At 40.0% G+C, this 13,370-nt stretch overlaps 1 protein-coding gene across 2 annotated transcripts in view; it reads right to left on the reverse strand.

Moving 5' to 3' along the window:
• FYB2 (FYN binding protein 2) overlaps positions 1-13,370 on the reverse strand; it is a 133,434-nt gene that overhangs the window by 32,127 nt on the left and 87,937 nt on the right. For both annotated transcript variants that reach the window (XM_057542787.1, XM_057542785.1), the window contains exons 8-9: positions 13,049-13,151; positions 9,834-9,993 (exon numbers count right to left, since the gene is read on the reverse strand). In XM_057542787.1, the coding sequence (XP_057398770.1) occupies positions 9,834-9,993; positions 13,049-13,151 (263 nt within the window). The remainder of the gene's footprint in view (positions 1-9,833; positions 9,994-13,048; positions 13,152-13,370) is intronic.

The following is a 13,370-nucleotide window of genomic DNA, read 5'->3' on the forward strand; positions in this document are numbered from 1 at the left end:
TATTTATATTTATTTTTGGCTGTATTGGGTCTTCGTTTCGGTGCGAGGGCTTTCTCTAGTTGCGGCAAGCGGGGGCCACTCTTCATCGCGGTGCGCGGGCCTCTCACTGTCACGGCCTCTCTCGTTGCGGAGCACAGGCTCCAGACGCACAGGCTCAGTAGTTGTGGCTCACGGGCCTAGTTGCTCCGCGGCATGTGGGATCTTCCCAGACCAGGGCTCGAACCCGTGTCCCCTGCATTGGCAGGCAGACTCTCAACCACTGCGCCACCATGGAAGCCCAGCACATTGACTTTTATCTATTTTTTTTTTTACATCTTTATTGGAGTATAATTGCTTTGCAATGGTGTGTTAGTTTCTGCTTTATAACAAAGTGAATCAGCTATACATATGCATATATCCCCATATCTCCTCCCTCTTGCATCTCCCTCCCACCCTCCCTATCCCACCCCTCTAGGTGGTCACAAAGCACCGAGCTGATCTCCCTGTGCTATGCGGCTGCTTCCCACTAGCTATCTATTTTACATTTGGTAGTGTATATATGTCCATGCCACTCTCTCACTTCGTCCCAGCTTACTCTTCCTCCTCCCCATGTCCTCAAGTCCATTCTCTAGGTCTGTGTCTTTATTCCTGTCCTGCCCCTTGGTTCTTCAGAACCTTTTTTTTTTTAAGATTCCATGTATATTTGTTAGCATATGGTATTTGTTTTTATCTTTCTGACTTACTTCATTCTGTATGACAGTCTCTAGGTCCATCCACCTCACTACAAATAACTCAATTTCATTTCTTTTTATGGCTGACTAATTTTCCATTGTATGTTGTATGTATGTGCCACATCTTCTTTATCCATTCATCTGTCGATGGACACTTAGGTTGCTTCCATGTCCTGGCTATTGTAAATAGAGCTGTAGTGAACACTGTGATACATGACTCTTTTTGAATTATGGTTTTCTCAGGGTATATGCTCAGTAGTGGGATTGCTGGGTCGTATGGTAGTTCTAATTTTAGACTTTTGAGGAACCTCCATACTGTTCTCCATAGTGGTTGTATCAATTTACATTCCCACCAGCAGTGCAAGAGGGTTCCCTTTTCTCCACACCCTCTCCAGCATTTATTGTTTTTAGATTTTTTGATGATGGCCATTCTGACCGGTGTGAGGTGGTACCACACTGTAGTTTTGATTTGCATTTCTCTAATGATTAGTGATGTTGAGCATCCTTTCATGTATTTGTTGGCAATCTGTATATCTTCTTTGGAGAAATGTCAATTTAGGTCTTCTGTCCATTTTTGGATTGGGTTGTTTTTTTGATATTGAGCTGCATGAACTGCTTGTAAATTTTGGAGATTAATCCTTTGTCAGTTGCTTCACTTGCAAATATTTTCTCCCATTGTGAGGGTTGTCTTTTTGTCTTGTTTATGGTTTCCTTTGCTGTGCAAAAGCTTTTAAGTTTCATTAGGTCCTGTTTGTTTATTTTTGCTTTTATTTCCATTTCTCTAGGAGGGGTGTCAAAAAGGATCTTGCTGTGATTTACATCACAGAGTGTTCTGCCTATGTTTTCCTCTAAGAGTTTTATAGTGTCTGGCCTTACATTTAGGTCTTTAATCCATTTTGAGTTTATTTTTGTGTATGGTATTAGGGAGTGTTCTAATTTCATTCTTCTACATGTAGCTGTCCAGTTTTCCCAGCACAACTTATGAAGAGATTGTTTTTTCTCCATTGTATATTCCTGCCTCCTTATTCATAGATTAGTTGACCATAGGTGCATGGGTTTATCTCTGGGCTTTGTATCCTGTTTCATTGATCTATATTTCTGTTTTTGTGCCAGTACCATACTATCTTGTTACTGTAGCTTTGCAGTATAGTCTGAAATCTGGGAGCCTGATTCCTCCAGCTCTGTTTTTCTTTCTCAAGATTGCTTTCACAATCTTTGGGGTCTTTTTTGTTTCCATACAAATTGTGAAATTTTTTGTTCTGGTTCTGTGAAAAATGCCATTGGTAGTTTGATAGGGATTGCATTGAATCTGCAGTTTGCTTTGGGTAGTAGACTCATTTTTACAATGTTGATTCTTCCAGTCCAAGAACATGGTATATCTCTCCATCTGTTTGTTTGCATCATCTTTAATTTCTTTCATCAGTGTCTTATAGTTTTCTGCGTACAGGTCTTTTGTCTCTTCAGGTAGGTTTATTCCTAGGTATTTTATTCTTTTTGTTGCAATGGTTAATGGGAGTGTTTCCTTAATTTCTCTTTCAGATTTTTCATCATTAGTGTATAGGAATGCAAGAGCATTAATGCAAGTGCATTAATTTTGTATCCTGCTACTTTAACAAATTCACTGATTAGCTCTAGTAGTTTTCTGGTAGCGTCTTTAGGATTCTCTATGTGTAGTATCATGTCATCTGCAAACAGTGACATTTTTACTTCTTTTCCGATTTGGATTCATTTTATTTCTTTTTCTTCTCTGATTGCTGTGGCTAAAACTTCCAAGACTATGCCGAATTATAGTGGTGAGAGTGGACAACCTTGTCTTGTTCCTGATCTTAGAGGAAATGTTTTCAGTTTTTCACCATTGAGGACGATGTTGGCTGTGGGTTTGTCATATATGGCCTTTATTATGTTGAGGTAGGGTCCCTCTACGCCTACTTTCTGGAGGGTTTTTATCATAAATGGGTGTTGAGTTTTGTCAAAAGGTTTTTCTGCATCTATCGAAATGAGCATACGGTTTTTCTCCTTCAATTTGTTAATATGGCTTATCACATTGATTGATTTGCATATTTTGAAGAATCTTTGCATTCCTGGGATAAACACCACTTGATCATGGTGTATGATCCTTTTAATGTGCTGTTGGATTCTCTTTGCTAGTATTTTGGTGAGAATTTTTGCATATATGTTCATCAGTGATATTGGCCTGTAGTTTTCTTTGTGACATCTTTATCTGGTTTTGGTATCAGGGTGATGGTGGCCTCGTAGAATGAGTTTGGGAGTGTTCCTCCCTGTGCTATATATTGGAAGAATTTGAGAAGGATAGGTGTTAGCTCTTCTCTAAATGTTTGATGGAATTCGCCTGTGAAGCCACCTGGTCCTGGGCTTTTGTTTGTTAGAAGATTTTTAATCACAGTTTCAATTTCAGTGCTTGTGATTGGTCTGATTATATTTTCTATTTCTTCCTGGTTCAATCTCGGAAGGTTGTGCTTTTCTAAGAATTTGTCCATTTCTTCCAGGTTGTCCATTTTATTGGAATAGAGTTGCTTGTAGTAATCTCATGATCCTTTGTATTTCTGCATTGTCAGTTGTTACTTCTCCTTTTCCATTTCTAATTCTATTGATTTGAGTCTTCTCCTCTTTTTCTTGATGACTCTGGCTAATGGTTTATCAATTTTGTTTACCTTCTCAAAGAATCAGCTTTTAGATTTATTGATCTTTGCTATTCTTTCCTTCATTTCTTTTTCATTTATTTCTGATCTGATCTTTATGATTTCTTTACTTCTGCTAACTTTGGGGTTTTTTTTTTTCTTCTTTCTCTAATTGCTTTAGGTGTAAGGTTAGGTTGTTTATTTGAGATGTTTATTGTTTCTTGAGAGCGGATTGTATTGCTGTAAACTTTCCTCTTAAACTGCTTTTGCTGCATCCCATAGGTTTTGGTTCGTCGTGTTTTCATTGTCATTTGTCACTAGGTATTTTTTGATTTCCTCTTTGATTTCTTCAGTGATCTTGGTTATTTAGTAGTGTATTGTTTAGCCTCCATGTGTTTGTATTTTTTACAGATTTTTCCCTGTAATTGATTTTTAGTCTCATAGTGTTGTGGTCAGAAAAGATACTTGATACGATTTCAATTTTCTTAAATTTACCAAGGCTTGATTTGTGACCCAAGATATGATCTATCCTGGAGAATATTCCATGGGCACTTGAGAAGAAAGCGTAATCTGCTGTTTTTGGATGGAATGTGCTATAAATATCAATTAAGTCCATCTTGTTTAATGTATCATTTAAAGCTTGTATTTCCTTATTTGTTTTCACTTTGGATGATCTGTCCATTGGTGAAAGTGGGGTGATAAAGTCCCCTACTATGTCTGTGTTTCTGTCGATTTCTCCTTTTATGGCTGTTAGCATTTGCCTTATGTATTGAGGTGCTCCTATGTTGGGTGCATAAGTATTTACAATTGTTATATCTTCTTCTTGGATTGATCCCTTGATCATTATGTAGTGTCCTTCTTTGTCTCTTGTAATAGTCTTTATTTTAAAGTCTATTTTGTCTGATATAAGAATTGCTACTCCAGCTTTCTTTTGATTTCCATTTGCATGGAATATCTTTTTCCATCCCCTCACTTTCAGTCTGTATGTGTCCCTAGGCCTGAATTGGGTCTCTTGTAGAGAGCATATATACGGGTCTTGTTTTTCTATCCATTCAGCCAGTCTATGTCTTTTGGTTGGAGCATTTAATCCATTTACATTTAAGATAATTATCAATATGTGTGTTCCTATTACCATTTTCTTAATTGTTTTGCATTTGTTATTGTAGGTCTCTTCCTTCTCTTGTGTTTCCTGCCTAGAGAAGTTCCTTTAGCATTTGTTGTAAAGCTGGTTTGGTAGTGCTGAATTCTCTTAGCTTTTGCTTGTCTGTAAAGATTTTAATTTCTCCGTCAAATCTGAATGAGATCCTTGCTGGGTAGAGTAATCTTGGTTGTAGGTTTTTCCCTTTCATCACGTTAAATATGTCCTGTCACTCCCTTCTGGCTTGCAGAGTTTCTGCTGAAAGATCAGCTGTTAACCTTATGTTATGTTAACATAACATAAGGTTAAGTTATTTTTTGTTTTTCCCTTGCTGCTGTTAATATTTTTTCTTTGTATTTAATTTTTGATAGTTTGATTAATATGTGTCTTGGCGTGTTTCTCCTTGGATTTATCCTGTATGGGACTCTCTGACTTTTGTCTATTAATTAAAGGCACCAAGGAACAAGATTTTATCTTCTGACAAGAAGTCAGTTAGCATATAGGCCCCAAACCGTCTCAATGAATGTCAGCTCCCAGAGGCATAAAGGACCTACTTTTCCTTACGGAGTTATTGGTATGTTTCTCCAGCACAAAGCAAAGATGCTGAACACACAGTTGCTTCATTCTTACTTCAGGACACTTTTTTTCTTTCTTACTCCTTCCTTTTTGAGGCAGATGTATTGAAAAATGTTTATGGCTTCATTTTAAAAACACAGACAACTCCCAAATTACATCCCTAACTAAGACAGCTCTCATGAGTTCAGCCTTCACACCATTTCCATTTGGTTGTCTCAACATATTACATTCCAAACCAAACTCTTGCTTTCTCTCTGCGAATGTGCTCTTCCTGAAGTCTGCCGCATCTCAACAAAGAGTAGCAACCCCAACCTTTCAGTTGCTCAGGTCCAAAACCTTGAAGACATCCTTGACTCCTTTCTCTCTCATGTCCCACCTCCAATCCATAGCCATCTGTCAGCTTGATTTTCGATCTATATCCTGAATCTAAGCATATCTCAACAACTTGACCATGGTACCCTCCTCCAAGCTACCATAATCTCTCGGTTAAATTCTTGCTACAAACTCCTAACAGGTCCCAGGTTCTTCTACATTCTTCTTTCAAGACAGCAGCCAAGATATGATTCTTTAAAATACAAGTCAGATCATTCTGTTCTTGTGCTCAAAACCTTTCAATGTTATTTTAAAAAAATACATCTCTTAGAATAAATGCCAAAGTTCTTGCAATGGTCTACAAAAGCCCCTATATTATCTGGCTCTTTGTTATCTCTCTGACCTTATCTCCTACTACAGTCTCCTTCAGTCACTGCTCCAGCCACACTGGCCTCCTTACTATTCTACCAACACATCTAGTAGACTCCTGCCCTGCGATATTTGCACTCCTTCCCCTCTCTCCGTAGAACATTTTGGATAGCCATGGCTCTACTGCTCACCTACTTTACATCTTTGAGGTCATCTATGTGCACTTTAAAACTGCAACTTCCACTCCCTCCCCCTGTCTCCCTAATTCTCTTTTTCTTTTTTTTTTTAAATTTATTTATTTTGTTTTTGGCTGCATTGGGTCTTCGTTGCTGTGCACAGGCTTTCTCTAGTTGTGGCAAGCGGGGGCTACTCTTTGCTGCGGTGCGTGGGCTTCTCATTGTGGTGGCTTCTCTTGTTGCAGAGTATGGGCTCTAGACTTCAGTAGTTGAGGTACTCAGGCTCAGTAGTTGTGGCTCACAGGTTCTAGAGCACAGGCTCAGTAGTTGTGGCGCATGGGCTTGGTTTCTCTGCGGCATGGGGGAATCTTCCAGTACCAGGGCTCGAACCTGTGTCCCCTGCATTGGCAGGTGGATTCTTAACCACTGCACCACCAGGGAAGCCCCCCCCTAATTCTCTTTCTTTGCTTTACTATTTTTTTCTATAATATTTACTACCATTCCACATAGTGAATATTTTATTGTTTATATATTTATCATCTGTCTCCTCAGATCAGAATGTAATCTCCATGAGGACAGGAATTTTTGTCTGGTTTATTTACTGCTATACCCCCAGCACTTAGAACAATGCTGGGGATATAAAAGCTACTCAAATATTTTTTAATATTGAATGATTTGAATGCATATGTCTTCTAAGTAGAGAGTTTCATGTTTATAGGTTTTACTGATATTTTGAAATTTATATCTAGTATTTTATTACATACTTTTTATTTGTTCTGTTTTCCCCTCATTTTCCTTGTGCTTGACTGACTGAGGTTTCCTCTCTTTTCTTCATTCTGTTTTTCTTTTTTATTTGTTTGGAGAGTATACATGCTGTGTCTATCTTTTGACAGTTACCTTAGTAAAATTAAAATTAAAATTTTAATTACAGTATAACATACAGGAAAGGGCACAAATCATAAGAGTACAGATCAATGAATTTTCCCAAAGTGTGCATGAGGATCAGCTATGGTAACAGATTTTTTTTTTCCTTTACCCAGCACCAGGGGCAAAATGGGCAAATTTCCTTCTGCTCCCTGGGGTTTGTCTTATTAATTCTTCTTTTTTTTTTAATGGAAAGAAGTAGTTCTTTTTATTTTGTTCATTTTTTTCAAAAGAGGCCCATTTTTATAGAAGGAGTATAGAAAGACACTCAATTGTATTTTTTTTCCTCAAAACTTTCCTCTCTGTTTTCACACCCACTTTCCTTGACTAAGCATTTTGTGCTTCTCATCACAAGAGAGTAGGGAACTATTGCAGAGAACTATTAAATGGGTTTAGCACAAATTCCCTTTGTGCTTTAGCAGTATGTGCAGATTACTTAGAAGAATCTTCTTCAGACTGTTTTCAACATAGTGTAATTCCCAAACCTACAGTGACTTTTCATGGACAGTACTTAATTGCTTGAAAATGGCTTTCAGCCCCATATTTAGGCCTCTCCTTTAACTCTTTTATTCAGTTCAGCTTGTTTTCCTCCCTTCCATTTTTTTCTATACTCCAAATTAGTCTATCCACTTCTCATCTTAAGGCATGGTTTTAGATTCAACACGACCTCTGTGCTTTTCATGTGTCATTTATCTCATTAGAAATGTCTTTTTTTATTTGTCCCATTTCTTTATTTATTTTTAATTTTATTGTGTTAAGAACACTTGAGGTTACTTTTGTAATAAATTTATAAGTACACCATATAGTAGTGTTAAGAATAGGCACAGTCCTATTCATTCTGTGTGGACATAATTCTTTGAGGTCCCTGTTATAAACTCACTTTGGGCAGGCCCTGGGTTATAGCTCCTGTCCTCTGTACACCATGCAGTCAAAACCAGAGCTCAAGGGGTTCAGAGCTAGTGAAAACCCTCAGGGCCAGAGTAGCTTTGGCACTCACTCATTGCCCAGGGTTCCTGGTTACTGCAGGTATGTGGATGCTTCCTTTTAAATCAGTTCTGTTATACTTTTATGAATTTTCCAAAAAAAAATTATTCTTTACTTGTTTTAGTCAGGAGGATCATTCAGATTGTCAAATCTACCATACTCTCTCACTGAAGTTTGATTTATTCTTTCATTCCTCCCTTTAACAAAGTTTTGTTGGGTATGTCCACTGTGCCAGGTTGCAGAGATATAGAGAAAAATATCAAATGGTCTCTGACCCCATGGTGCTCACTGTGTACCGTGGGAAACAAACATGTACACCGTGAATTATAATGTAAGGCATGCTGTAATTTTTTTAAAAAAAAGGAAATAAAGAGAATTGACAGTTATGTAGCAATGAACCAGATACTTTATATGCATTGACAAAGAGCCCTGGGAAATAAATAGTACTACCCCCATGTGTACATAAAAGTAAGTAAATTTCCCAAGGTTGTAGGATTAATGCATAGTAATCCTGGGTCCCAGAAATGCTTGACTCTAAAACCTAATATGGAAAAGTGGTCATCTGGTTGCTGTTTAAGTGTCCTGGAAACAGAGAAGAGTGAGCGATTATGGTCTCTGGAGAGTGGGAAAGAGGAGGATGGAGGTAAGGAAGGCCTCAGAAGAAGTGACTTCTGAGATAGATCTTGAAGGATGACTAGGACATCAGCAGGTAAAGAATGGGCATAAAGCCATCTCAGACAGAGGAAAGAGGTCAAGCAAAGTTATAGGGGCACTAAAGCACATGACGTAGTCAGTTAACTTAGAATAAAGAGTATATTGGGAAAGAGGTGGGTGGCAGGGATGCAGCCATCTAGCCTGGAGGCAGACTTTATAGGGCCTGAGTCCATCTTATGATTGCAATGTATTCTCATCACTCTGATTATAGCACATTATGAAATGTTTGCCATGGCTTATTGGGCTGGAGTAGACGTCTGTTTCGCCTACCCAGTGTCTACTGTTTTTTCATGATAACAGCTTTTTAATTTTGCTTGGGAAATCCTTCAATCTGAAATGATACCGTTTGGGTAGAACTAATTCTACCTTCAGTTCCAGATGTGAATTTATGACACTGGCTGGGTCAATCAGAGCATCCTATCCCACATTCATGATAACTGGATAGGGGTTGGCATGTGACACAATCAAGCCAACAAGACTCAAATCTGGGCCTTTTCTTGAAACTGTTGAGAGGATAACCACTTCTAGTTTTCTTCTGGGGTTCCTAAGAGGACAGATAGTACGTAAGCCTGTCACTGCTAGATGCCATCTTGCCTCCACAAGGGTAGAGTCTGCTTGAAAATGGAGACAAGAAGGAGGGGAGCAAAGCCAGGAGTAGAAAAAGTAATACTGAGTCCTTGTGATACTGTTTGTGTCCCTGGGTGCAGCCATGCCCAAACCTTCTGCTAGGTGAGCCTCCTTTTCCTCTTTTGCTTAACACACTATGATTTGATAACTTGCAATCAAGAGTCTTGACTCACATAAAAGTAAAATGCAACTTGAATAAAGTCAAAGAATAATATCATAATATGTCATCAGTGTGTCAATGTCTTGGGTCTACAAAGAACAATAGGAGCCCGGTACATATAAAAAGAAATCAGCAACATTTGCTGAGTACCTATTACATAACATATGTCAGATTTGATCCTCACCAAACCCCAGTTTGATCTATATTATGATCCCCCTTTTTTTTATGATCCCATTTTATAAATGAGGAAACTGAGGAATACGAAGGAATATGGAGTTACTATGTTACATAGCTAATAAGTATGAGAGCCTAGATTTGAACTCAGGCCTTCTACTTCTAATCCAGTGCTTTTTTCACTCTTGCACAGCTGTCTCACTCAGGCAAGTGACTTTGTATATAATAGATGCTCAATAAATATTTATAAAAGAAATTAAAATCTTGGTCACACACAGCTTTAAAATAATTCGATAATGGTGAAGAGAACCAGGAAGAAACACAACTCACAGTGGCCATCGGAGTGTCTGGCCAGCTTGGGGTCTTCGGGGCAGGCCTCTGTCTGGATGACGTCAATCTCAGCGTCCTGCTTCCCGGCCAGTGTGCTCCTCCTACCCCTGTGGACTTTCACCATCTGGGTTCTTCCAGGTGTCTCTTCATAGGCACCCACCTAAACACATGCAACAGGGACAGTCTGGCAGGGCTTTGGCTTATCTATTGGTTTTTTGCTTACTCGTGCTGTTCTGTATTCATTCATTCCTCCCAGGTAGCCACTGTTTATTCCTATATTTAACAGAGACTTATCTCTCTAGGTTTCACAGGGGCACATATAATGTCTTTTGTTGCCCTCTGAACAGCCAATGAATGCCTGGCACAGAGGCAGGCCCATAGGACACAGTCAGGATATAATGGAGCTCTGACCGCAGGATAGGCTCTTGATATATTTTATCTCACTTATTCTTCATGACACCCCATTCGAAAAATATCATGATTCCTCTTGATAAAGAATTTAGAAAGGTTAAATAACTGACTTCTGGTCTCATAGCTAGTCATCTGCCCAGGCAGGACTGGACCCGAGAGCCCTGTGCTCTTGCCTACCAAAGGATGCTGTGTTCCTTTTGCCTGACATTTCATCTTCCCACCCTCCATTCTTCTGTTTCCCCCCGCTTCTTTCCACACTTCCTCTCTCCAGCATCTGTCATGCACTTACTGAAGGAAACAACATGCTAAGCCCTGGAGAAAGAGAGAGATGCGATGGGCATAGTGGCTTCCACGCTGGTCATGGAGCAATACATGCAAACAATTAAGGTATATTGTGGTGAATATCATTTACAGCAGGATTGCTCACTGAGGTGGAAATAGGAGGGGCAGGTTAGTTCTTGTGGCTAGGAGACAGGGTGGGGAAGACTTCAGAAGCACATTTTATGAAACTATTTTAAAATGTAAGAGATTGGTTGAAGGGATAAGGAATACCTGGTAGATAAATCAACACAGGCCAAGGGACAGAAGTGTTAGTGTCCTCATAAGGGTGGGACAGAGGCTATTGATGAAGGAAGAGTGAAGGGGACAGAGGAGGAAAGACTGGAGGTGAGGCTGAAAAGATCAGCTAGAATGGAGCTGAGTTATGAAGGGTCTTGCACACGAGGCAAAAAGTGGGGGCTTTATCTCCTAGTCTTAGGGAGCTAGGCAGGGGAGAAACCTGATCAGATTTGCATTTCAGAAAGATCTGGATAGATTGGCAGGAAGAGACGCTGGAGGCAGAGGCGAATTGGGACACTTCTGGCCATCCAAGTGTTTCATAATTACGAGATGACGATGGGAGAGGAGATTACTGTCCTTTCGACTACAAGTGGACACAGGGTTGACTGTGACAATCATCTGAAAGTACTTGCAAAAAGGAAAAATAATGAATAGATACAAGGCATGGAATTTCCTGAGTTCTTGGTGGGATCTGGGCAAGCGAAGAGGAAAAGAAGAGGAGGGGCATTCTTTTAAGTCACACAGCCAAGAATGAAATTTTTAAATGGGGAAAAAATGACAGGAAAGTAATGATATCATTCCACAAATGACACAAATATAGTGTTTCACGCAAAAATAGTGACCAGTGTCCTTCAGCAGAGCCCCTACTGCAGCAGTGCACGGATTCTCTGAGGGCCGTCCTGGGGAATGGTTCCTATAGGGTCAGTTTGAATCACAATGGATTGTATTCCTACTGACGTACCATCTATACTTGACCCCAAAGAGCACTGCCCAGCTAGACCACCCACCACATTTACCTAACACATTCCAAATAACTTAACAATTTCCCAAACTCAAATCCACTCCATGAAAGTAGGACTATGTCCCTTTGGTGGTAACCTGACCCCATCTCTGGCTCTTGGCCAGCACTCGGTCGGCACTGAGAAAGGGTACATCCCCGCTTTTGCCCTTTCATGGTCAGTATCCCTTTTCCTTTCTTTTTTTTTTTTTTTTGGATGTGGACCATTTTTAAAGTCTTTATTGAATTTGTTACAATATTGCTTCTGTTATGTTTTATGTTTTGGTTTTTTTGGCTGCGAGGCATGTGGAATCTTAGCTCCCCAACCAGGGATCGAACCCGCATCCCCTGCATTGGAAGGTGAAGTCTTAACCACTGGACCTGCCAGGGAAGTCCCTCATGGCCAGTATCTTTAATCATGTTCCTCTGCTGCCTTTCTCATACGCTCCTGATGAACCCCTTCCTGATCTCTGGCCTCATCACCCATTATGGCCTTGTTCCTGCCCTCTGTCCTTGACACACCCTGCTGCTGCACTGGCTCTGGTCCCTGTCTTTTGTTATTAGTGACTTACTTCTTTGAATTATGCCGTTTTGTGACACTCTGTAAACACCCAACCTGGTCCAGCCCAGCCTCTGGGCCTACACCCCAGTTCAGGCCCACACCACCACCAAGATGCTTGATTTACCCAAGCCCTAGGTGGAACTGGAACAATTTGATATGTTGAGATAGGCACATCTCAAACAGGCATCTCAAATGTTTTCAGCCCTGGTAGTAGCCCCAGTGCTATCTATTGTTTAAGCCTCTGACCACACAGTTTTGAAGGGGATAGTGTCCGTTGGATATGGATACACACATATACAGTGTTTACTATTAATAAACAATATTAATTAATCAATTAATTAACAACATATTTCATTTTAATGGCAGCTTGTGGCTTACAAAACACCTTCATCTACATTATTTCATTTTCCTATCACAAATGAGATAGAATCAGGATGGGAGTGGGGATGGTAATCAGGTGTGGATGATTTATTCTCACTTTACACATGAGACGCCTGAGCTCAGAGACTAACTCCCTGTTCTCAGCAGGGTCCCAGAGCACAGAACTTAAGGAGCCCTCCTTCCAGGTTCTGCAAGAGCAGAGTGGGCACCTGAGTGACTGTCTCTTTGTACTTTGCCCTCTGGGTACCTTGCTGAACTCATACCCATCTCAGCCCTGCTTATAAGACCTGCTTCCTGGCTAATAAGTGGAAAATCCAAGGCTAGAGTTCAGTGTTATTGTCCTGTCGATTTCTTTGATAAAACACCCAACACCCACTGCATCTTCTGACTGTCTCTCTGTCTCTCTGGAGAGCTACATGGCTCAGCCTCTAAAAAGTCACCCCATGAACTGATCTTATTACATGGCTGACCTGGACTGCTTGGTCACAGATACCTTGGAAAGATAGATACCTAGAACACAGATACCTTGGAAAGATAGTCTGAATATAGATCCTTTTCTGTTTTTCGTGGTTCCAATTTGCATGGCTCTTTTTCCTCCATTTTTTTATCTTCGTCTTCATGTTTCAGGCTGAAATGTGAAGAGAAAAAGTGAAGAAAAAGTGAAGGTGAGAGTATTTCAATGATAGTGTGCCCCTAACCCTTTTATTTTTTAAAGATGAGGGGACCAGGATCAAGTCAAACATAGAAAATTTCCCTGAGTTTCTGCCTGCTCCAATCAATGCCAGAGTGAATTCCTGCTTAAAATCTCTTAATAACTTCCATTGCCTGATGGATAAAATATCAGTCC

This window comes from Balaenoptera acutorostrata, chromosome 1 (genome assembly GCF_949987535.1).
Source record: "Balaenoptera acutorostrata chromosome 1, mBalAcu1.1, whole genome shotgun sequence".
NCBI classification, from domain to species: Eukaryota; Metazoa; Chordata; class Mammalia; order Artiodactyla; family Balaenopteridae; genus Balaenoptera; species Balaenoptera acutorostrata.